This window comes from Phyllobates terribilis, unplaced genomic scaffold, assembly GCF_046119375.1.
Source record: "Phyllobates terribilis strain yellow unplaced genomic scaffold, ASM4611937v1 Scaffold_10__3_contigs__length_209671492, whole genome shotgun sequence".
NCBI classification, from domain to species: Eukaryota; Metazoa; Chordata; class Amphibia; order Anura; family Dendrobatidae; genus Phyllobates; species Phyllobates terribilis.
Window position 1 is genome coordinate 125,827,046 of NW_027362770.1, and position 26,543 is coordinate 125,853,588.

Genomic DNA, 26,543 nt, shown 5'->3' on the forward strand with positions numbered 1-26,543 from the left:
AGGTTCAGAGGGAATGTGAACCTATGTCGGGGGTCCTCATCCTTTACCTTGAGAGCCACATTCAGCTCTGCAAAATTGTGAGCAAAGAAATTGTAGGAGGGTCAAATACCCAGAGTTATAATGGTGCATGTCCCCCATATAAAATAGTAATGCCCTGGGTGCCTTAAAAAGTAATAATACCCCAAATGATCCTTTAACAAATTAGTAATGCCTACTTCAGGGTGTTCTCCCCAATGAGGCATAAAGTCACATGCAGCTTCCAAGTCTGTGTGGTGGATCAGGGACACACGGCCCCCTGCTCTACTACAGGATATATCTGTATTTGCATCCTGTGTAAGCAGGTGAGGGTTAGTGGCACTCGCCTGAGCAGACAGCCATGGGTTGGAGTCCCCTGATCTAGACCTACAAGTTGGGGTCAACTCATTTCATGATGCGTTGAGCTTTATATTTTGCCAATAGGCTTCCATTGTTAAAATATAAGTTATTGCCAGTCTTGTTTAAAATATACATAATTAGGTTATGATAAATGATTTTCTAATCTGCAAAGTGAATGGGATTTATAGACGTCTCATACACTTTATTTTTAATTCTGCGTAAAATGACCTGCGGTTTTTTTTTTTGTTTTTTTTTAAAAAAAACAAACAAAAAAAACCCTGAAACATCAATTACGCTGAGTTTTATGTGCGGATTTTCCCCATAGAATCAAATTTGATGCTGAAAAGCGTTTTTCTGCCAATAATTCACACATTACTATATCAAAGTTTTGTCAAAAACTAGATAAATTTACTAGTAATGTTTCTTTAAATCAGTTTTTATTGAATTTATGAATTGATATCTTAATCTCTCAAACAGCCCAATGCTAACTATTAAACACCTACACAATCTCCAACTTGTCACAGAAAAAAAAACACATTAAATAGCGAAGAAAAAAAATGAGATTGTAGCTGAAAAGCAAAAATAAACCCTCTGTATTTTCTCCCCAAAACAGCGCCACACTTGTCTAATAGGTTGTGCCTGGTATTGCAGCTGTAAGTGAATGGTTCAATGCTGGAGTCCCATACACATGTAGACTGGTGTGGCGCTGTACTTGAAAGAAAATCGTGTTTTGTTTTTTACCTTTGGACTACCCCTTTAAGAAGCTGCTCATTAAAGGTCTACACAACACATCTATTACAATGATGGGGAATGAACTTCCCTGTGTGTATGTGTGTGCTTTCTGCCATGCCCCTCAGGGCTAATCTGTAATACTCTAAATGTTTAATGAAATCCTCCAAATAAACCTTTTATTACTAAGCAACTCGTGACTATGAGCTTGAGTCATTATCCAAGACTATCCTCCACTATGGGAGTGGTTCCAGTTCTGGACGATTAAAGCCATCAGCTAGTCAGTACGAGCCACCATACACATGCTCGGTTCTGTGGAGTGTGCGAGGGGCTTACCATAGGAACAATGGAAGAAGACAATGTCTGATGTCTTTTTGCTGCTGCTTATCTGCCGTCCTCCATACATATTAAATTGTTTAAATCAGTGGGTTTAGTTGTTCATCTAATGTGTATGGGCTCCTTAAGGTCATGTGCAGGACGCCGGAGTACCCCCTGCGTTTTTCCAGAGGAACAGGCTTGATAACGTACCGGCGGCTTCATCTTTTAGAGATTGTTCTCATTCTTTTAGCTGGGGGCATTTTTTTGGGCAAACGTTTGAACAGTTTCTAAGCGGACACCGCCTGAAGAATGGTCGGCTCACTTATTAGCTTCAAGTCCGTTAAAGGACTATCAAAATACCTGAACATGGGCACCGCAAGTAGCTTTTAAATATAAACGCATGCATTCATTGTGGGGTCTTTGTACGCTCTGGCACACGCCTGAAAAAGTGTGCGGATACCCCAACAGTGCGGAGACCATGCATCACCATCAGTATTGCTGCCCTGAACTAATGCTGCTCCACTAAGGCCGGGGTCATGTAGTGTTTCTGCCACACGTTCGTGGCTCCAGCGGAAGCCCTTAAAAACGGGTTTCTGGTGGGACCCTCAACAGTGTCTGGCCCTCGTTTAAACAGTGTCCGCCACCTTGGGGCAGGCATAAATGCGAGGTCGACTGAGCTATTGTAGCTGCCTCAAGATGGCAGACACTGCTTAAACGGAGGCCAGACACAGAACAATGTGACACTGCCTGCCTCATTAGTCAGTGGTCCTGCCCAAATCCTATTGGAGGCAAATCAAATGGGCCTTGCTATGCTCAGATCTCTCCAGACCACAGAACAGAAACGTAAAGGCAAAAATATTAAGAATATCACCTCACCTGTCCAGCCACGAAGCCCCTCTCCACTCAAGCCTTCAAGGGTCTTCTTCCCCTGCACGCTTACTCGGCCTCAAAACGTCATGATGTGGCGAGAGGCGTAGTCAGTGAGAAGACCTTCCAGAACATCATGACAGCGAAGCGCCGTCACGGTGCCATCGTGACATTCTGAGTACTAGTCAGTGCATGAGGTAGACGGACCCTGAAAATGGGAGGACATGGCAGAAGTCAACTGAAAAATAGAGCAGAGAAAGGCCTCATGGCTGGAGAAATTTTTTTCTAAAAACTTCTTGCGGCCCTTTAAAATCTAGCAAAATAGAGCCGGCCGCTATTTTACATGGATTCACATGAATCCACAAATTTCTAGAAATTTCAAAACTATTTTGATTAATTTAGATTCAGTTCACTTGTGGCGCGGCCTAAATAGGCGAGTAATGTTTCTTTTATCGTTTCCTCCCCCATTGGGCAATTTTCTCTTCATCATTCACAACCCATTTAATAATCTGTACAGTAGTAAACTATATTTATTAACGTCTCAAAACACTCAAAATTCACCCATTTTTATAATTATGAATTTTTATACACACTAAAAAATGCATTTTACATTCATCTTAATAATCATCATCAAAATCTTCATCAGTCTGAAACAGATTAGACTGAATATTGGGTTTCTGTAGAGAACTGGCTTTAAGACTGACGCCGGCCTGCAGTCCTGCCCGGCCCAGACTCGATCCTGGAGAAGAAACCTCTGCAGACAACCTATTTGTCTTAGTAGGCTCATTATTCTGCAGAACATCTCGGCTGCTGGTCCTGAAGCAATCTGGCCCAATCTTCTTACTGTGGTCAAAATGATTAAAAACCGTGTCAGTTTTGGGCTCCCTCTTCAGGAAGCTGGCAGTACTGCAGGTGGATTGTTTAAAACGTTCCTCTGATGTGTTCATCGGAAGAAATGTTTCAGAGCTGGAGTGCAGAGGTAATGTATGAGATGCAGGTCTCTCTTGCCATTTCAGGCATCCCATGTCTTCTGATGTTCTACAGGAAAACTGATTTGTTTCTAATGGGTTCCCACTCTTAAATGAGAATAAACAAAAAAACAATTAAAATTACCAAGGAAAACTCCATATATGGCATAATAAAACATCTAAAAAGCTAATTGTAGTACAGTTTTACAATATAATACACACAAGGGCACAAATACATGGTGAAGCTGTGGGCACTGACTCTATATGTCATATAGTCTATATGGGTCCAACAGACCCACAGGTGCCCTAAAGTCCTGGTATGGTGTCCATAAGTAATCAATCCAGTGAAGAAGAACTCTGTAAATGGCATACGATACATTATGCTACAATTACCAATTTATTTAAGTTTTTAGCACAGTCCTGGTAGATTTTCTTCTTCTTTGAAATGTTTTCTTTTTTATTCTCCTTGTAGAAATCTCCTTCATGGTATGGTGAATGCAATCGTTTCCTACAATGGAAGATTATAAAAAAAAATAATTATACACAGAGTTTCCTATAAACTCATGGATGGTATTGTGTCTCAGGGCTCTTTCGATCACTGAAATCAATCTCACGCCTGTGATAATCAGTTTCGCAGGTGAGGCCAATTATACGAAAACTACTTACGAAGAACATTCTACATTATTAAGCAGCCACAGGTTTCGAGCAATATGGGAAAGAGAAAGGATCTTTCTGCTGCCAAAAGGCAACATATAGTACAATGCCTTGGACAAGGAATGAAAACATAAGTTTCCGTGAAACATCTAAAGTGTGATCTTCGTACTGTCAAGACATTTGTGGCTAATATAGAGCACAGATGGGTTCCTGCAGATAAAGGCATAATGAGGAAGGTTTCTGGGAAACATATTCATCAGACTAAGTACAGCTGCTAAAATACCATTACAAAGCAGCAAACAGGTATTTGAAGCTACTGGGGGGTGTGGGAGCTTCTGGATTCCCATGAACCTCAAGGTGTAGGATCATCCAGAGGCTTGCAGTTGTGTATAAACCTACTATGGTCTATGAGGGTGGGAGCAGATCACATCAGAACAGCAGCTCTGGGAGGCGATTCTGACATCCTGCAAAGAAACTAATGCCGAAACTCACAAGTGCAGAATAATTTGGAACAGCATTGTGAGGTTTTATTAGTTTTGAAAAACAATCCTGTAATCCTTTGGAGATTTGTTGATAAACGGTTGATTTCCTTGAACATTACCGGTCAGTGCTGATGGTTATCATATTTGAAGTCAATGTGTTTTCTTTGTAGATTTATCTATGAAATGGCAGAGAAGACGTATAACCTGACAGTGGTCGGTGGACAATCCTGATGAGAGTGGTAGTGCTCGTGTTGCTTAATAATACGATCCTCTTCCTCATCACTGTTTTCTTCCAGATATTTATTCCAGCGGCTCATGGGGGCAGCTTCCTGTGTAGAATAATTTACCACTTAGGCCACGGCCCCACTATCAGTATTTGTTCAGTATTTTTTCTCAGGAGTGGGAGCCAAAACCAGGTGAGGAACCATCAGAGAAAAGATATAATAGAAACAAGTCACCAATTCTGCATTTATCTCCCACTCCTGGGAAAAAATACTGACCGAATACTGATAGTGGGGCCGTGGCCTTAATATGATTTATTATATATAAAGTTACAACTACTGAGGATCTTGGCACTTGTCTGTTTTAGTAAATACTTGTATTCCCCATGAAATAACAAGTCACAAACATCTTATCTTACAACTCCTTGTCGATCCTCTGTTATTCCCCTGGTCCTTAAAGCCTCAACACCAAGTTGTCAATTAATTCATAAATTTCAAAGAAGAACTGCACAAGACAGAACAGAAAAACAAAAACCTCCAGAACTAGTCTATATAAAATACAAGTACTACGAAAAAAAACTCCACATGGTGAGTGGTGAGCTCCACATGGGCTAAAGCCCCCGTCTCACATAGCGAGTTCGCTAGTGAGATCGCTGCTGTGTCACGGTTTTGGTGACGCAACAGCGACCTCACCAGCGATGTCGCTATGTGTGACACTTTGCAGCGATCAGGCCCCTGCTGTGAGGTCGCTGATCGCTGCAGAATGTCCTGGACCTTTTTTTGGTTTTTGCCCTCCCGCTGGTCAGCACACATCGCTGTGTGTGACTAGCGATCAGGCTGGTAACCATGATAAACATCGGGTTACTAGGGGCAGGGTTCCCCAACTCCAGTCCTCAAGGCCCACCAACAGGTCATGTTTTCAGGATTTCCTTAGTATTTCCCAGGTGGTGGAATTATTGCCTGTGCTGATGATGGAATTATCACCTGTGCAATACTAAGGAAATCCTGAAAACATGACCTGTTGGTGGGCCTTGAGGACTGGAGTTGGGGAACCCTGACTAGGGGCACACGCGCACTTAGTAACCCGCTGTTTATCATGGTTACCACTCTGCTACGGTGAGCGGTAACCTCCCGCTCACCGTAGCAGAGTGGTAATCATGATAAACAGCGGGTTACTAGGTGCGCGTGTGCCCCTAGTAACCAGATGTTTATCATGGTTACCAACCTGCTCCTGCTTCAGCAGGCTGGTAACCAGGAGCAGGACATCGTGGAAAGATTCTTTCCACGATGTCGCTGCTCCCCTGATCGTTGGTGAGCCTGCCTGTTTGACAGCTCACCAGCGACCACATAGCGACGCAGCAACGATCCCTGACAGGTCGTATAGTTGTCGGGATCGTTGCAGCGTCGCTAAGTGTGACGGGGCCTTTAAATAAAGAAGAAGCTGGAGCTCATCTCTATAGTCCACCAGTCCATATTTACAAGGGAAGTGTTTGTTAATGGCCAGGTCAGTACAGAGGCTAGTGGGGGACCAGAATAGGGGACTTACAAAAGAGGTATTAAACTCACAAGACGCTCCCAAATGTGTCTGCAACAATTAAAGGGAATGTGTAATCAGAAAATGATAAATTGTATAAATCAGCTTTCAAAGTTAAAGGGAACCTGTCATATCGGATAATGCTATTAACCCGCAGATGCAGGAAGGGGGAGGGGGCTGGAGTTCATAGGAGACCCCTGATTTTTAATTTTTTAAATTTGTTTTCTTAAACATTTTCCAGACAAGTACAAATTATAATAAACAGTCAGGATTACAACATGTTTTGTTAGATTTCTTGTAACGTTTGTTATCTGCTAAGACACTTATTCTCAATAAAGGAGAAGAAAAATAAATATAAATGTACATGATTCTTTTTGTTGTACCATAGTCATTTCTATTAGATATATAAGTGATAAGTTAGTAAAATATATAAAAAAACAACTTGGGTTTAACTTGAACCTATAACAATAACAACAATTTAAATTCTGCTGCCAGTATTACCTCAATGACTATCACCTTTTAACATAGAGTACAGTGGGTACAGAAAGTATTCAGACCCCTTTAAATTTTTCACTCTTTGTTTCATTGCAGCCATTTGGTAAATTCTAAAAAGTTCATTTTTTTCTCATTAAAGTACACTCTGCACCCCATCTTGACTGAAAAAAAAACAAACAGAAATGTAGAAATTTTTGCAAAGTTATTAAAAAAGAAAAACTGAAATATCACATGGTCATAAGTATTCAGACCCTTTGCTCAGACACTCATATTTAAGTCACATGCTGTCAATTTCCTTGTGATCCTCCTTGAGATGGTTCTACTCCTTCATTGGAGTCCAGCTGTGTTTAATTAAACTGATAGAACTTGATTTGGAAAGGCACACACCTGTCTATATAAGACCTCACAGCTCACAGTGCATGTCAGACCAAATGAGAATCATGAGCTCAAAGGAACTGCCCAAGGAGCTCAGAGACAGAATTGTGGCAAGGACCAGATCTGGCCAAGGTTACAAAAGAATTTCAGCAGTACTCAAAGTTCCTAAGAGCACAGTGGCCTCCATAATCCTTAAATGGAAGAAGTTTGGGACCACCAGAAGCCTTCCTAGACCTGGCCGTCCAGCCAAACTGAGCAATCGTGGGAGAAGAGCCTTGGTGAGAGAGGTAAAGAAGAACCCCAAGATCACTGTGGCTGAGCTCCAGAGATGCAGTAGGGCGATGGGAGAAAGTTCCACATAGTCAACTATCACTGCAGCCCTCCACCAGTCGGGCCATTATGGCAGAGTGGCCCGACGAAAGCCTCTCCTCAGTGCAAGACATATAAAAGCCAGCATAGAGTTTGCTCAAAAACACATGAAGGACTCCCTGACTATGAGAAATAAGATTCTCTGGTCTGATGAGACGAAGACAGAACTTTTTGATGATAATTCTAAGTGGTATGTGTGGAGAAAACCAGGCACTGCTCAATACAATCCCAACAGTGAAACATGGTGGTGGCAGCATCATGCTATTGGGGTGTTTTTCAGCTGCAGGGACAAGAAGACTGGTTGCAATTGAAGGAAACATGAATGCGGCCAAGTACAGAGATATCCTGGATGAAAACCTCTTCCAGAGTGCTCTGGACCTCAGACTTGGCCGAAGGTTCACCTTCCAACAAGACAATGACCCTAAGCACACAGCTAAAATAACAAAGGAGTGGCTTCAGAACAACTCTGTGACCATTCTTGACTGGCCCAGCCAGAGCCCTGACCTAAACCCAATTGAGCATCTCTGGAGAGACCTGAAAATGGCTGCCCACCAACGTTCACCATCCAACCTGACGGAACTGGATTCTAGAAAATTTTAACAAACAAACCTCTATTTTGACTATTTTCTCGTATGGGATTATTGAATTAACTAATGCAATCCATGATCGCAGCGTAGGTTGTGAGTTACCCATCCAGTGCATTGCCAGTAATTTCCTGGCCAAAAATAAGGTTTCAAGCGGAAAGATCTTAATGTAATGATCCCAGATATCTTAAGGTAATATCCCAAACAAGCAGATTAATGGATCACATTGAACAGGGATATATATTAAGGAGGATATTAGAAAAGTCACCTCACTCCAAAAGAATTAAGCAATTGGGCAAGCCCAGATCACATGTATAAAATCTGCATCTGGGGTATGACGCCGTAGATCACTCTTTAACCCCATCGGCACCCACATCTTGATCGTGTGGTCCTGATGTTTGCCTTGGCAACTCATAGCCAAATAATGGCCTTAAAGTCTTCCAGCTATAGTGGCCTGTTCAGAAGTTAGAAAAATTTAGGTGGTAAAAATACATTTTTTCATTCTTGTCATGTAACTTTGCATTAATTCCTGAAAAGCACCTGAAGGATTAATAAGCTACTTGAAAGCCATTTTGAATACGTTGAGGGGTGCGGCTTTTAATATGGTATGACTTTTGGGGATTTCCAGTATATAGGACCCCCAAAGTCACTTCAAAACTGATCCCTAAAAAAAATATATATTTTTTTCAAAGAAAGGTACAAAACTTAAAAATTACTGCTACATTTTTAAACCTTCTAAAATGTTAACAAAATAAGACAACATTTTACAAATGATGCTGATGTAAAGCAGACATGAGGGAAATGTTCTGTATTAATGTTTGTGTGTGTTATGACTATCTGGATTAAAGGAACAATCATTCAAAGTTTGAAAATTGCAAATGTTTTGGAAATTTGTGTCACATTTTTGATCATTTCAAAAATAAACACAAAACATATCAACCTAAATTTACCACTATCATAAAGTAGAACGTGTCATGAAAAAACTCTCAAAATCAATGGGATATGTTGAAGCGTTCCAGAGTTATCACTATATAAAGTGACACGTGTCAGGTTTAAAAAATTTGGCCCAGTCATAAGGGTATAAGCTTCACCTGTTCAAATGACATTAGTACATTCCCTTCATAAATGTCTTTCAATGAGTGAACATTGCCATTATTCCAAAAATGGGCAGATGGATGTTCTATCAATTTCCAGAAATATGGATTTCCCCATACTGGCATTTCGGCTATAACGTGAGAGAAACCCACCCATTTCTTGGTCAGTCTCCAAACAAAGTTTACGTAAAGGCAACAATTTTGGAACTGTAGATTTATTCAAGTCCAGAAAACCCAACAAACAGTCCCAGCCGCCTGTGCCAGATGACTGAATTTGGTAACTGAGACACTGACATCCATCTACGTATCACTTTCAGCTGACCTGAAAGGTAATACAGGGAGAAGTCCGGCAGTGCCGTTCCTCCTAGGTTTTCTGTCTCTGAAGAGTGGATAGTTTGAGCCTCGGCCTGGTACTGCCCCATATGAACGTGGATATCAATGAGTGAAGGGATATAAAAAAGGATTTGGGGACTGACACTGAACTATGCTGCAATATATAGCTAAACTTAGCTAGTAATATCATTTTGATTAGGTTTATTCAGCCCGATACAGATAAAGGTAGCTTTTCCCCACAAAGAAAACTTAATCTCGGCATGATGTAATAAGGAGAGACCATTAGATAAGAGGGCATTTCTATTATCTTTCTCAATAACAATTCCTACATATTTAAAGTTTGACACCACAGTTAATGATACATTTTCTACCTGGGTATAGGATAGTGGCATAAGAGATGATTTATCCCACTTTATAAAAAGACCTGAATATTTACTAAAATTATCTATGGTGGATATTACCAGAGGTAAGGCATCCTCAACTTGGTCCATAAAAATTAACATATCATCCGTATAAAGTCCAATATTCAGTTCTATCTGTTATTTTAATACCTTTGCTGTTTAATGATGACCGAATTCATATTGCCAATGCCTCAACTGCCAGGGCAAATAAGACTGGGGAGAGAGGACAACCCTGACGGGTCCCCCTTCCGAGAGAGAAGGATGTGGAAGATATATTATTTATTGTAATCTTAGCCCTGCGGGCCGTATATAACATTTGAATCCATTTGCAAAATTTGGGACCAAAAGCAAATTTTTCTAAGACCATTCTAGGGAATCGAAGACCTTGGCCAAGGCCCAACTATTCTCCGGCATTAATGAGATATATTGGATAAGGACTCTTCTGATATTAATTGTAGTGTTCTTACCTGGCATAAAGCTTGTTTAATCTGGGTGTATAATGTAAAGAATTACCTTATTGAGACTCATAGCTAGGATTTTAGTAAATATTTTATAATCTACATTTAATAATGAAATAGGGCGATAAGATCCGCTCTCTAAAGGATTAGCGTCATAAAAGGATTCAGGTAGACAGTCAAGCTGCAGAGTATCGGAGAAAACCTCAAGAAGATGGGGTACTAGGGCACCCTGATATTTACAATAAAGCTTCTAAAAAAGTTTGTTGAGAGGTATTTAGTTTGGGAAATGTAAGGTCTGGTAGATATGACAGGCAGTCGGATTTATTACAGGTACTTTCAGAACTATATAACGATTTGAGGGAACTATAACAGGTATGAAGAATATCTTCCACAGAAGAGACCACTTGGCCCCCAGGCGTCTTTATCTTGAGGATGGTATTAATGCTATTAAGTCTATGACCCATGAAGGCCAATAATCTACTTGATTGATTTCCCAGCTCAAAATATGATTGTTAGGTGAAAAATAATTTGCGTTTAGACTTAGAATCAGGATGCGGAGTATATAATCTATGGGAATATAGACAATTTATTCCATTTTCATTAGAGGAAATTGAAATATATAATCAGCTTCTTTCAGTCTAGATTCGAGATCTACATCTTCTTGGGCAGTTGTCCTTTTAATGTATGAGATGGCCTCTAAGGAAAGCCTTCAACGTACCCCAAAACCGGAGACCCCTGATTTTTTACTATATATTACATAGTGGCACTGCTGTATATAGTATAAGTGATTAAACGATTGAGGGATCAAGTCCCCTAAGGAAGGAGGAGTGGGGGGCTAAAAAATAATGTTAAAAAATAAGTATTTTTCGGAATATAAGACGCACACCAAATTTTGGGGTGGAAAATAGGAAAAAAAATATTTTTTATAAGATGGGGTCAGTCTTATTACGTATCTTACCTGGGGGGTGGTGGTTATATTTTTTCAGAAATATAAGGCTATGTTCACAAGTTGCGTTTTTATGCAAAATTTAAGCTGCATTTCCCAGTACCAAAAAAGTCTTGGAGATTTTAGACATCTCATGCACACAGCTTGGTTTTTTTTTCCTGACTGATTTGGCAAACTGTTGTGCTTTTGCAGAATGGAGCGTGTCACTTCTTTCAGCGTTTTTCACCCATAGAAAGCAATGGATGGTGCAAAAAAGTATCAAAAAACGCAGGTATCAGGTTTTCCTGTGTTTTTGGTACAAAAACCCGAGGAAGTTGAAACACAGTAAAAGATGAAATAAGAAGCGATCAAAACGTTGTTACTCCAAAATGGTAGCAGTAAGAACGTCCGCTCAGCAACACCCAAAACAAGTCCTCACAATACCATCAAGGCAGAAATACATGACGGGTATCGGAAGATGGCGACACAGGCGAAGGATTTCATTCTTACAAATCTTGGTATGTTTGGTATCGCCGTAATCGTACTGACCTGGAGAAACAGGTTTCCAGGTGATTTTTACTACACAATAAATGTATCAAGAAAACCCCCAAAAAATCAATTATGGAATTGCGTATTTGAATTTTTTTAACCATTTTATTATCATTGAATGGTAAAATCAATGGTTTCCTTCAAAACGACATCTCGTCCATAAAATAACGAGCCCCAATATGGCTATGTGGAGGGAAAACTATAAATGTTATGTTCCTGGAAGAAGCGGAGGAAAAATCGAAAGCGCAAAAATGGAAAATAGCCCGGTCAAGAAGTGGTTTAGTTACCTGTGAAGCCAGAAGGGTTTGCTGCGATTCATCTCCAGGGTCTTCATCAGAGACAGAGGTTGGACAGATCCTTCTGCAAATCATATAACAAATAGGATCATTCACCATCATCATCCTCATCCTGTGTGGTTTCCTCCCTCATCATCATACATTTTTTTATTTAGCAAAAAGATCTCTATTAAAGCGAGTGCATCACATGGAGCCTCCTACTAGACTATTTGGCTTGTACAGTGACACCATCACATGATTGTTGAGGGGGTGATCTGCGACCCCCGAGAACAGTGGGATCCCTTCTCAGCGATGCCCCCAGGCCATTCAGCTGTGCAGGGAACTGCGGCCGCCTCATTCGCTCAGAGGTGCTGGGCTGGATTAGAAAAATATGTCTGCTTTCTTCAGAAACAGCGCCACCACTAACCATTGGCTATGCATGGTATTGCAGATCAGCTCCTTTCACTTCAAAGTTGCAATACCACAGAGATCTCATGGTCAGGAGTGGCGCTGTTTCTGTTAGAAAGCAGCCATGTTCTTCTAATCCTGGACAACTTATTTTGGAAGACCAAGGACCGCGAGCCACAACAGCAGCGCACAGCCTTTTCTTCAGCAGAGCAGAGCACATCCTCCCGATAACCCCCTCTGGATAACATGAAGCTGATACATTGAGGGTGAGGCACAGCTCTCCGTATGGGGTCACCGCAGCCTGTGATTTCAACTGGAGCTGTGCAACATCTTGTTCTTCCTCCAGAACAGTGAGGAAGATGCCACCATGTCTGGTAACGCATCTCATGCTCAAACTCGTCATCACTATAAGCCAAAGGGTCCACTAAAGCCCCATACACATTAGATGACTGTTGGCCGTAAGATGCTTTGGCCAATCATCCAGCCGGCAGCCATCTCTCCCATACACAGAAACCCGCAGACAGACACGTTAGCCAGCAGCCTTGGACAGCAACGTACCCGCAGGCCGACCCGTCATCCCGCAGCCTCAGGGACAGCAACGCAATCAGCAGTCCACAATCGGACATGTGCAACCGACATCTCTCCCAGTCATCGATTGGTTGGTGCCCCCATACACATTAGACCATCTAAACCCGTCAATAGCGGTGGGTTTAGCCGACATTAGTCTAATGTGTCTGGGAGCCTTAAATTGTAAACTCGCATTTACTCCCATTACATTATTCAGAGCCTCATTCGCTTCCCCTGATGTACTTTTGATTAATGGGGTATTCTAAAGTTTAAACGTTATCCATGATACAGGGTATAACTTTTTGATTGCTGGGGGTCCAACCACCGGGACTCCCCGGTGAATGGTGCGGTGGCTGATCATGTGCATTACTGTTTCATCCATTATTATGGGAATGCTGAAGAGAAGCTGTCATACTAAGAACGAATTGAGCAGAGGGGCACATGATCGACATCCGCTCCATTCACACAGGGTTCTCCACAGCCCCAGTTCTTAGGATCAGTGGGGGGGTGGGGGAGGTCCCAACAGTCGGAAAGTTATCCCCTATTCAATGATTAATGTATAATGTCTACACTTGAGAATACCCCTTTAAGAGAACTTTATACCAGCCCTATAAATATCTGACTTACCCATCAGTGCCAGTACCCGCCTGCTCCACCTGCCCTTGTAGAAGGTTCAACTTCTGGACATGGTGTCTGCAATCAGCCCCCGAACCTTGGCCATAAACCTGCAGAATTAAAATATTGGGTAAGAATGAGAGAGCCGTATAATGGGTCTCAGGGAGGACTGACAGTAGCCGAGCAGCAACGTGGCACTCCCGCAGCTTGTCTGCAATCCTGCACAACACCCACACATTATAAAAGCCCCAATTACATTAAAGGCGATATTCACATTACATTTCTGCCCTACACTTGGAATACAAACAAGCAAAGCTTCAGACGCAAGCGTCATATGTGTCCAGGAGACTGATACCAAAAGAGTGGCCTTTTTATATCTGTTGAACGTCGGTATACCTTGTTTTCAAATGTACATATACTGACATGCTGTGCAAAAAAACCTCAAACATATGCAATTATTTTCCCTTAACCACTGAGCCAATAGGCATGTTTGAGGCATACTTCAGTCATATCTCAAATACAGAATGAGCAAGAGCCTGACCCCAACTCATCATTCAGTCTCTAGCTCCACAACGGTGTGCTTATAAATCTGCTAAAATATCTAACGGTTGAAGCTGTTTTCTGGTAAAAGCCCAATGGTGCACGCCAGTGTGCCGCGGTGCGCCCCAGTGTGCCGCGGTGCGCCCCAGTGTGCCGTGCACATGAGGAAAGTCATGCTGCACATACAGTCCTATCTGTATGCAGCATGGGATGGAGCGGGACAGAAAATCCGAGGTGAGTAATACAGCAGCGATCGGCGCCAGCTCCAATCACTGCTGTTTAACCACTTAGATGCTGCAGTCCATCACTGTTTCCAGCATATAAATGATTCAGTTGTGAATGCGTTATTTCACGCAATGCACTCCCCACCCCGCAATATACTCCTACTTACTAAAGGCACTGTGATGATACAGCCTATAATCTTAATAAGCCAGAAGTTTAGATTCGTTAATCCAAGAGAAATACACTATTATCTTGGTATTGACTTGTGAATGTATGTGTATTTATGCGCCTGGTCAATAAGAACAGACCAGTATTTGTATAACCCTGATTGTGGTCTCCTCTTTGATTCTAGAACAATGAATGTTTGCTAATTATATTGATTAACGTTTGTGGACCCGGTGGCTTATTGACTCACAAGACAGGTGGACAAACTAAGCAAATTCATTAAATGCTCAAACAATAAGATATGAGGATGCCCTCCCTAACCTCTTACCTGTGAATGTGTACTTGAAGGACAACTGTAACTATTTTAAGGGACATGTGCTTCTGTAGCAAGAGAGTCCTAAATCAGAGAATCAAGGAGAAGCAAGAGGACACTCGGACCCTTTGAGAACATCAGCTTGGTAGCATGGCTTTACCCAAAGAGACACAGATTTGGATTCTACATGATTCTAGTCTAAGGGTATACGGCCCTGACTGGAAAGATACAGGTCTACTCCATTGACCATCAGAGAGGCATGGATACATTTGGTGAGACCAGGTTGGGACGATGAAGTCACCTGGCCCCATGGATATGTTGTTTGGGGTTGCCAGGTGGGACCCCTGGAGACATTTGGAGAAGCCAGATTGGGACCAACCGGTCATCTGGCCTCATGGAAACTCTCGTAAAGGCCAGGGTGGGACCCTCAGGTCTCCTGACCTTGTACCTCGATGGACTGTTAGCTTCCTGCTACCTTCTCTCTGTGGAGGTCCGCCAGAACCGGGGGGCCACTTGTTGAGGTAGTCGACCCTGGAAGTCCCAAAGTCACAGCTGCTCTATCCCAGGCAGGGAGGAAGGATGAGACTGTATAATTTTGCACCATCTTGGGTATTTGCTGGGACTGTTCTATGTGTTTATTGTCCGTGCGGTGGTTCAATAAAGTATTGCCACACTGGTATACCCTCACCCTGTGTTGTCTGAGTAGTATTACGCCCACGGAAGACCCCTGGTCTTCACAGGCCCTCCATCGTGTCGCTGCCATCTTGGTACTTCTATGAAGTCCAGCATACGGCTAAGCTTCATGGACCAGTGCTTTCCCTATACTCTGGTACTTCAGTATATAGGACAAGCGATCAAACAATCACAGGCTCAAGCCCTCTTTAGATGACTAAGAGTAAAAAATGAAATATGTACGGTATATACATAAAATAGATTTTTACGATCATGCCCCTTTTTTCAATCCCCAAAAAAAAACAAAAAAACACAAAAATATAGAATGTGTCTCTGTAAAGGTCCGATGTATCAAAATATAAAATTATTAATCCCATACTTTAAATGTCAAAAAAATAAATCTAATTGTCAGACCGTTCCCTTAAATAAAATGCAGTAAAAAGCGATTGACAGATCGCCGCATCCAAAATAAGTATCAATAAAAACAACAGCGCAGTACGGAAAAATCAGATCCTCACAGAGAAATCAGCACAAACATAAAAGTTAGAGATCTCAGAAAACAGCTACAAGTTTCATAATAAAAGTTTAGGAATTTTAACCACTAAAATAAATAGATATAAAAACCAGCGTATAAGTCTGACAACGCTTAATCTGGACACGGAGAATCCTAATGCCAGGACATTATCCCGCACAATGAACACGGCACAAACACAACAATTAGTGGTGGGTTGGTTTTTCTCTCACTACATTATATGGTAAAACAAATGGCGCCAGTCAGATCTACAACTCGTCCCGCAAAACAAGTCCTCACAGCGATGTATAGCAATGGAGAAAAAATATATTGTGTGTATATATACATATAGCTCTTAGAAAAAAAGGACGGACGAGCTAAATTTGGCACTTTAAACATGCCCCCGCGGCGCCCCTCATATTACAGTGGTCCTGTTGCCCATAGCAACCACAGCTCTGGCTCCATGTGCAGGAGCGAGGGCTTCCGATTGATTGCCAGGAGTGACAGGAGTATTACAGGAGGCTCACAGCGGGGACTGCCTGCACTGACCTTCAGCAGGGACTGCCTGCACTGACCTTCAGCGGGGACTGCCTGCACTGACCTTCAGCAGGGACTGCTTCTCTCCGCACAGCTTACATGCCCACTTCTTGCTCTTTTTTACCTGCACAGACATGTCTCATCTTAGACAGCATTACACAAAAATGACGGGATAAAGAAATAACAGATTACTAAGGAAAGTGACCTATACCTGGTGCACCTGGAAAACGTGACAGGAGTAACATCTGAGCACCTGGAACTCCTGCACCATGTTGGTACACAGCTGTGATACAGCGCGGGAAGTGCTCGGTGCAGTGTGCTGTGCTGTACTTCCTGCAGGGGACACTGCGCCCTCTGGTGGACATGCTGTGTACTGTCTGCTGTACTTCCTACAGGGGACACTGCGCCCTCTGGTGGACATGCTGTGTACTGTCTGCTGTACTTCCTACAGGGGACACTGCGCCCTCTGGTGGACATGCTGTGTACTGTCTGCTGTACTTCCTGCAGGGGACACTGCGCCCTCTGGTGGACATGCTGTGTACTGTCTGCTGTACTTCCTACAGGGGACACTGCGCCCTCTGGTGGACATGCTGTGTACTGTCTGCTGTACTTCCTGCAGGGGACACTGCGCCCTCTGGTGGACATGCTGTGTACTGTCTGCTGTACTTCCTGCAGGGGACACTGCGCCCTCTGGTGGACATGCTGTGTACTGTCTGCTGTACTTCCTGCAGGGGACACTGCGCCCTCAGGTGGACGTGCTCTGTACTGTCTGCTGTACTTCCTGCAGGGAACACTGCACACTCTGGTGGACATGCTGTGTACTGTCTGCTGTACTTCCTGCAGGGGACACTGCACCCTCTGGTGGACATGCTGTGTACTGTCTGCTGTACTTCCTGCAGGGAACACTGCACCCTCTGGTGGACGTGCTCTGTACTGTCTGCTGTACTTCCTGCAGGGAACACTGCACCCTCTGGTGGACATGCTGTGTACTGTCTGCTGTACTTCCTGCAGGGAACACTGCACCCTCTGGTGGACGTGCTCTGTACTGTCTGCTGTACTTCCTGCAGGGAACACTGCACCCTCTGGTGGACATGCTGTGTACTGTCTGCTGTACTTCCTGCAGGGGACACTGCACCCTCTGGTGGACGTGCTCTGTACTGTCTGCTGTACTTCCTGCAGGGGACACTGCGCCCTCTGGTGGACATGCTGTGTACTGTCTGCTGTACTTCCTGCAGGGGACACTGCGCCCTCTGGTAGACATGCTGTGTACTGTCTGCTGTACTTCTTGCAAGGGACACTGCGCCCTCTGGTGGACATGCTCTGTACTGTCTGCTGTACTTCCTGCAGGGAACACTGCACCCTCTGGTGGACATGCTCTATACTGTCTGCTGTACTTCCTGCACGGAACACTGCACCCTCTGGTGGACATGCTCTGTACTGTCTGCTGTACTTCCTGCAGGAAATACTGCACCCTCTGGTGGACGTGCTCTGTACTGTCTGCTGTACTTCCTGCAGGGGACACTGCGCCCTCTGGTGGACGTGCTCTGTACTGTCTGCTGTACTTCCTGCAGGAAATACTGCACCCTCTGGTGGACGTGCTCTGTACTGTCTGCTGTACTTCCTTCAGGAAACACTGCACCCTTTGGTGGACGTGCTCTGTACTGTGCTGTACTTCCTGCTGGGGACACTGCGCCCTCTGGTGGACATGCTGTGTACTGTCTGCTGTACTTCCTGCAGGGGACACTGCGCCCTCTGGTGGACATGCTGTGTACTGTCTGCTGTACTTCCTGCAGGGGACACTGCGCCCTCTGGTAGACATGCTGTGTACTGTCTGCTGTACTTCCTGCAGGGGACACTGCGCCCTCTGGTGGACGTGCTCTGTACTGTCTGCTGTACTTCCTGCAGGGAACACTGCACACTCTGGTGGACATGCTGTGTACTGTCTGCTGTACTTCCTGCAGGGGACACTGCACCCTCTGGTGGACATGCTGTGTACTGTCTGCTGTACTTCCTGCAGGGAACACTGCACCCTCTGGTGGACGTGCTCTGTACTGTCTGCTGTACTTCCTGCAGGGAACACTGCACCCTCTGGTGGACGTGCTCTGTACTGTCTGCTGTACTTCCTGCAGGGAACACTGCACCCTCTGGTGGACATGCTGTGTACTGTCTGCTGTACTTCCTGCAGGGGACACTGCACTCTCTGGTGGACGTGCTCTGTACTGTCTGCTGTACTTCCTGCAGGGGACACTGCGCCCTCTGGTGGACATGCTGTGTACTGTCTGCTGTACTTCCTGCAGGGGACACTGCGCCCTCTGGTGGACATGCTGTGTACTGTCTGCTGTACTTCTTGCAAGGGACACTGCGCCCTCTGGTGGACATGCTCTGTACTGTCTGCTGTACTTCCTGCAGGGAACACTGCACCCTCTGGTGGACATGCTCTATACTGTCTGCTGTACTTCCTGCACGGAACACTGCACCCTCTGGTGGACATGCTCTGTACTGTCTGCTGTACTTCCTGCAGGAAATACTGCACCCTCTGGTGGACGTGCTCTGTACTGTCTGCTGTACTTCCTGCAGGGGACACTGCGCCCTCTGGTGGACGTGCTCTGTACTGTCTGCTGTACTTCCTGCAGGAAATACTGCACCCTCTGGTGGACGTGCTCTGTACTGTCTGCTGTACTTCCTTCAGGAAACACTGCACCCTTTGGTGGACGTGCTCTGTACTGTGCTGTACTTCCTGCTGGGGACACTGCGCCCTCTGGTGGACGTGCTCTGTACTGTCTGCTGTACTTCCTGCAGGAAACACTGCACCCTCTGGTGGATGTACTCTGTACTGTCTGCTGTACTTCCTGCAGGGAACACTGCACCCTCTGGTGGACGTGCTCTGTACTGTGCTGTACTTCCTGCAGGGGACACTGCGCCCTCTGGTGGACGTGCTCTGTACTGCCTGCTGTACTTCCTGCAGGAAACACTGCACCCCCTGGTGGATGTACTCTGTACTGTCTGCTGTACTTCCTGCAGGAAACACTGCACCCTCTGGTGGACATGCTCTATACTGTCTGCTGTACTTCCTGCAGGGGACAATGCACCCTCTGGTGGACGTGCTCTGTACTGTGCTGTACTTCCTGCAGGGGACACTGCGCCCTCTGGTGGACGTGCTCTGTACTGTCTGCTGTACTTCCTGCAGGAAATACTGCACCCTCTGGTGGACGTGCTCTGTACTGTCTGCTGTACTTCCTTCAGGAAACACTGCACCCTCTGGTGGACGTGCTCTGTACTGTGCTGTACTTCCTGCAGGGGACACTGCGCCCTCTGGTGGACGTGCTCTGTACTGTCTGCTGTACTTCCTGCAGGAAACACCGCACCCTCTGGTGGATGTGCTCTGTACTGTGTTGTATTTCCTGCAGGGGACACTGCGCCCTGTGGTGGACAAGCTCTGTACTGTCTGCTGTACTTCCTGCAGGAAACACTGCACTCTCTGGTGGATGTACTCTGTACTGTCTGCTGTACTTCCTGCAGGAAACACTGCACCCTCTGGTGGACATGCTCTATACTGTCTGCTGTACTTCCTGCAGGGGACACTGCACCCTCTGGTGGACGTGCTCTGTACTGTGATGTACTTCCTGCAGGGGACACTGCGCCCTCTGGTGGACGTGCTCTATACTGTTTGCTGTACTTCCTGCAGGGGACACTGCACCCTCTGGTGGACGTGTTCTGTACTGTGCTATACTTCCTGCAGGGGACACTGCACCCTCTGGTGGACATGCTCTATACTGCCTGCTGTACTTCCTGCAAGGGACACTGCGCCCTCTGCTGGACGTACTCTGCACTGTGCTGTACTTCCTGCAGGGAACACTGCACCCTCTGGTGGACATGCTCTGTACTGTCTGCTGTACTTCCTGCAGGGAACACTGCACCCTCTGGTGGACATGCTGTGTACCGTCTGCTGTACTTCCTGCAGGGGACACTGCACCCTCTGGTGGACATGCTGTGTACCGTCTGCTGTACTTCCTGCAGGGAACACTGCACCCTCTGGTGAACATGCTGTGTACCATCTGCGGTACTTCCTGCAGGGAACACTGCACCCTCTGGTGGACATGCTCTGTACTGTCTGCTGTACTTCCTGCAGGGAACACTGCACCCTCTGGTGGACAAGCTCTGTACTGTCTGCTGTACTTCCTGCAGGGGACACTGCACCCTCTTGTGGACATGCTCTGTACTGTCTGCTGTACTTCCTGCAGGGGACACTGCACCCTCTGGTGGACATGCTGTGTACTGTCTGCTGTACTTCCTGCAGGAAACACTGCACCCTCTGGTGGATGTACTCTGTACTGTCTGCTGTACTTGCTGAAGGAAACACTGCACCATCTGGTGGACGTGCTCTGTACTGTCTGCTGTACTTCCTGCAGGGGACACTGCACCCTCTGGTGGACATGCTCTATACTGTCTGCTGTACTTCCTGCAGGGGACACTGCACCCTCTGGTGGACGTGCTCTGTACTGTGCTGTACTTCCTGCAGGGGACACTGCGCCCTCTGGTGGACGTGCTCTGTACTGTCTGCTGTACTTCCTGCAGGAAACACTGCACCCTCTGGTGGATGTACTCTGTACTGTCTGCTGCACTTCCTGCAGGAAACACTGCACCCTCTGGTGGACATGCTCTATACTGTCTGCTGTACTTCCTGCAGGGGACACTGCACCCTCTGGTGGACGTGCTCTGTACTGTGATGTACTTCCTCCAGGGGACACTGCGCCCTCTGGTGGACGTGCTCTGTACTGTCTGCTGTACTTCCCGCAGGGGACACTGAACCATCTGGTGGATGTGCTCTGTACTGTGCTATACTTCCTGCAGGGGACACTGCACCCTCTGGTGGACATGCTCTATACTGCCTGCTGTACTTCCTGCAGGGGACACTGCGCCCTCTGCTGGACGTACTCTGCACTGTGCTGTACTTCCTGCAGGGAACACTGCACCCTCTGGTGGACATGCTCTGTACTGTCTGCTGTACTTCCTGCAGGGAACACTGCGCCCTCTGGTGGACATGCTCTGTACTGTCTGCTGTACTTCCTACAGGGGACACTGCACCCTCTGGTGGACATGCTTTGTACTGTCTGCTGTACTTCCTGCAGGGGACACTGCGCCCTCTGGTGGACATGCTGTGTACCGTCTGCTGTACTTCCTGCAGGCAACACTGCACCCTCTGGTGAACATGCTGTGTACCATCTGCGGTACTTCCTGCAGGGAACACTGCACCCTCTGGTGGACATGCTCTGTACTGTCTGCTGTACTTCCTGCAGGGGACACTGCACCCTCTGGTGGACATGCTCTTTACTGTCTGCTGTACTTCCTGCAGGGGACACTGCACCCTCTGGTGGACATGCTCTGTACTGTCTGCTGTACTTCCTGCAAGGGACACTGCACCCTCTGGTGGGCATGCTCTGTACTGTCTGCTGTACTTCCTGCAGGGGACACTGAGCCCTCTGCTGGACGTACTCTGCACTGTGCTGTATTTCCTGCAGGGAACACTGCACCTTCTGGTGGACATGCTCTGTACTGTCTGCTGTACTTCCTGCAGGGGACACTGCACCCTCTGGTGGACATGCTGTGTACTGTCTGCTGTATTTCCTGCAGGGGACACTGCGCACTCTGGTGGACATGCTCTGTACTGTCTGCTGTACTTCCTGCAGGGGACACTGCGCCCTCTGGTGGACGTACTCTGTACTGTGCAGTACTTCCTGCAGAGAACACTGCACCCTCTGGTTGACATGCTGTGTGCTGTCTGTTGTACTTCCGGCAGGGGACACTGTGCCCTCTGGTGGACGTGCTCTGTACTGTCTGCTGTACTTCCTGCAGGGGACACTGCACCCTCTGGTGGACATGCTGTGTACTGTCTGCTGTATTTCCTGCAGGGGACACTGCGCACTCTGGTGGACATGCTCTGTACTGTCTGCTGTACTTCCTGCAGGGGACACTGCGCCCTCTGGTGGACGTACTCTGTACTGTGCAGTACTTCCTGCAGAGAACACTGCACCCTCTGGTTGACATGCTGTGTGCTGTCTGTTGTACTTCCGGCAGGGGACACTGTGCCCTCTGGTGGACGTGCTCTGTACTGTCTGCTGTACTTCCGGTAGGGAACACTGCACCCTCTAGTGGACATGCTCTGTACTGTCTGCTGTACTTCCTGCAGGAGACACTGCGCACTCTGGTGGACGTACTCTGTACTGTCTGCTGTACTTCCTGCAGGAAACACTGCACCCTCTGGTGGATGTACTCTGTACTGTCTGCTGTACTTCCTGCAGGGGACACTGCGCCCTCTGGTGGACATGCTCTGTACTGTCTGCAGGGGACACTGCGCCCTCTGGTGGACATGTTCTGTACTGTCTGCTGTACTTCCTGCAGGGAACACTGCGCCCTCTGATGGACGTACTCTGTACTGTCTGCTGTACTTCCTGCAGGAAACACTGCACCCTCTGGTGGATGTACTTTGTACTGAGCTGTACTTCCTGCAGAGAACACTGCACCCTCTGGTGGACATGCTGTGTACTGTCTGCTGTACTTCCGGCAGGGGACACTGCGCCCTCTGGTGGACGTGCTCTGTACTGCCTGCTGTACTTCCGGCAGGGAACACTGCACCCTCTGGTGGACATGCTCTGTACTGTCTGCTGTACTTCCTGCAGGGGACACTGCGCCCTCTGGTGGACGTACTCTGTACTGTCTGCTGCACTTCCTGCAGGAAACACTGCACCCTCTGGTGGACGTGCTCGGTACTGTCTGCTATACTTCCTGCAGGGGACACTGCACCCTCTGGTGGACGTGCTCAGTACTGTGCTGTACTTCCTGCAGGGGACACTGCACCCTCTGGTGGACATGCTGTGTACCGTCTGCTGTACTTCCCGCAGGGGACACTGCACCCTCTGGTGGACATGCTGTGTACCGTCTGCTGTACTTCCTGCAGGGGACACTGAACCCTCTGGTGGACGTGCTCTGTACTGTGCTATACTTCCTGCAGGGGACACTGCACCCTCTGGTGGACATGCTCTATACTGCCTGCTGTACTTCCTGCAGGGGACACTGCGCCCTCTGCTGGACGTACTCTGCACTGTGCTGTACTTCCTGCAGGGAACACTGCACCCTCTGGTGGACATGCTGTGTACTGTCTGCTGTACTTCCTGCAGGGGACACTGCACCCTCTGGTGGACGTGCTCTGTACTGTCTGCTGTACTTCCTGCAGGGGACACTGCGCCCTCTGGTGGACATGCTGTGTACTGTCTGCTGTACTTCCTGCAGGGGACACTGCGCCCTCTGGTGGACATGCTGTGTACTGTCTGCTGTACTTCTTGCAAGGGACACTGCGCCCTCTGGTGGACATGCTCTGTACTGTCTGCTGTACTTCCTGCAGGGAACACTGCACCCTCTGGTGGACATGCTCTATACTGTCTGCTGTACTTCCTGCACGGAACACTGCACCCTCTGGTGGACATGCTCTGTACTGTCTGCTGTACTTCCTGCAGGAAATACTGCACCCTCTGGTGGACGTGCTCTGTACTGTCTGCTGTACTTCCTGCAGGGGACACTGCGCCCTCTGGTGGACGTGCTCTGTACTGTCTGCTGTACTTCCTGCAGGAAATACTGCACCCTCTGGTGGACGTGCTCTGTACTGTCTGCTGTACTTCCTTCAGGAAACACTGCACCCTTTGGTGGACGTGCTCTGTACTGTGCTGTACTTCCTGCTGGGGACACTGCGCCCTCTGGTGGACATGCTGTGTACTGTCTGCTGTACTTCCTGCAGGGGACACTGCGCCCTCTGGTGGACATGCTGTGTACTGTCTGCTGTACTTCCTGCAGGGGACACTGCACCCTCTGGTGGACATGCTGTGTACTGTCTGCTGTACTTCCTGCAGGGAACACTGCACCCTCTGGTGGACGTGCTCTGTACTGTCTGCTGTACTTCCTGCAGGGAACACTGCACCCTCTGGTGGACGTGCTCTGTACTGTCTGCTGTACTTCCTGCAGGGAACACTGCACCCTCTGGTGGACATGCTGTGTACTGTCTGCTGTACTTCCTGCAGGGGACACTGCACTCTCTGGTGGACGTGCTCTGTACTGTCTGCTGTACTTCCTGCAGGGGACACTGCGCCCTCTGGTGGACATGCTGTGTACTGTCTGCTGTACTTCCTGCAGGGGACACTGCGCCCTCTGGTGGACATGCTGTGTACTGTCTGCTGTACTTCTTGCAAGGGACACTGCGCCCTCTGGTGGACATGCTCTGTACTGTCTGCTGTACTTCCTGCAGGGAACACTGCACCCTCTGGTGGACATGCTCTATACTGTCTGCTGTACTTCCTGCACGGAACACTGCACCCTCTGGTGGACATGCTCTGTACTGTCTGCTGTACTTCCTGCAGGAAATACTGCACCCTCTGGTGGACGTGCTCTGTACTGTCTGCTGTACTTCCTGCAGGGGACACTGCGCCCTCTGGTGGACGTGCTCTGTACTGTCTGCTGTACTTCCTGCAGGAAATACTGCACCCTCTGGTGGACGTGCTCTGTACTGTCTGCTGTACTTCCTTCAGGAAACACTGCACCCTTTGGTGGACGTGCTCTGTACTGTGCTGTACTTCCTGCTGGGGACACTGCGCCCTCTGGTGGACGTGCTCTGTACTGTCTGCTGTACTTCCTGCAGGAAACACTGCACCCTCTGGTGGATGTACTCTGTACTGTCTGCTGTACTTCCTGCAGGGAACACTGCACCCTCTGGTGGACGTGCTCTGTACTGTGCTGTACTTCCTGCAGGGGACACTGCGCCCTCTGGTGGACGTGCTCTGTACTGCCTGCTGTACTTCCTGCAGGAAACACTGCACCCCCTGGTGGATGTACTCTGTACTGTCTGCTGTACTTCCTGCAGGAAACACTGCACCCTCTGGTGGACATGCTCTATACTGTCTGCTGTACTTCCTGCAGGGGACAATGCACCCTCTGGTGGACGTGCTCTGTACTGTGCTGTACTTCCTGCAGGGGACACTGCGCCCTCTGGTGGACGTGCTCTGTACTGTCTGCTGTACTTCCTGCAGGAAATACTGCACCCTCTGGTGGACGTGCTCTGTACTGTCTGCTGTACTTCCTTCAGGAAACACTGCACCCTCTGGTGGACGTGCTCTGTACTGTGCTGTACTTCCTGCAGGGGACACTGCGCCCTCTGGTGGACGTGCTCTGTACTGTCTGCTGTACTTCCTGCAGGAAACACCGCACCCTCTGGTGGATGTGCTCTGTACTGTGTTGTATTTCCTGCAGGGGACACTGCGCCCTGTGGTGGACAAGCTCTGTACTGTCTGCTGTACTTCCTGCAGGAAACACTGCACTCTCTGGTGGATGTACTCTGTACTGTCTGCTGTACTTCCTGCAGGAAACACTGCACCCTCTGGTGGACATGCTCTATACTGTCTGCTGTACTTCCTGCAGGGGACACTGCACCCTCTGGTGGACGTGCTCTGTACTGTGATGTACTTCCTGCAGGGGACACTGCGCCCTCTGGTGGACGTGCTCTATACTGTTTGCTGTACTTCCTGCAGGGGACACTGCACCCTCTGGTGGACGTGTTCTGTACTGTGCTATACTTCCTGCAGGGGACACTGCACCCTCTGGTGGACATGCTCTATACTGCCTGCTGTACTTCCTGCAAGGGACACTGCGCCCTCTGCTGGACGTACTCTGCACTGTGCTGTACTTCCTGCAGGGAACACTGCACCCTCTGGTGGACATGCTCTGTACTGTCTGCTGTACTTCCTGCAGGGAACACTGCACCCTCTGGTGGACATGCTGTGTACCGTCTGCTGTACTTCCTGCAGGGGACACTGCACCCTCTGGTGGACATGCTGTGTACCGTCTGCTGTACTTCCTGCAGGGAACACTGCACCCTCTGGTGAACATGCTGTGTACCATCTGCGGTACTTCCTGCAGGGAACACTGCACCCTCTGGTGGACATGCTC

The 26,543-nt window shown here is 47.3% G+C and overlaps 1 protein-coding gene across 2 annotated transcripts; it reads right to left on the reverse strand.

The window, feature by feature from the left end:
• Window positions 1-697: 697 nt before the first annotated feature.
• On the reverse strand, window positions 698-16,897 carry MRNIP (MRN complex interacting protein). Of its 2 annotated transcripts, XM_073649767.1 has the most exons (7): window positions 16,768-16,897; window positions 16,621-16,680; window positions 13,609-13,706; window positions 12,019-12,091; window positions 4,598-4,722; window positions 3,651-3,765; window positions 698-3,365 (listed from the first exon to the last, which is right to left on the reverse strand). In XM_073649767.1, exons 1-7 carry the CDS (start codon window positions 16,825-16,827, stop codon window positions 2,907-2,909), a joined length of 990 nt encoding a protein of 329 aa, XP_073505868.1. In that variant the 5' UTR covers window positions 16,828-16,897; the 3' UTR covers window positions 698-2,906. The 2 variants fall into 2 exon arrangements, with proteins under 2 accessions (XP_073505868.1, XP_073505869.1); XM_073649768.1 differs by lacking the exon at window positions 16,621-16,680.
• Between the last annotated feature and the right edge of the window lie 9,646 nt (window positions 16,898-26,543).

Bases quoted from the DNA above. Each gene is read 5' to 3' on its own strand.
- MRNIP (XM_073649767.1), bottom strand. From the start codon at position 16,827: ATGGTGCAGGAGTTCCAGGTGCTCAGATGTTACTCCTGTCACGTTTTC. The intron at 13,707-16,620 runs GTCAGTGCAGGC...TTAATTCTGCAG, and splicing joins AGAAGCAGTCCCTGCTGAAG to GTTTATGGCCAAGGTTCGGG. The intron at 12,092-13,608 runs GTAAGTCAGATA...TATGATTTGCAG, and splicing joins GCGGGTACTGGCACTGATGG to AAGGATCTGTCCAACCTCTG.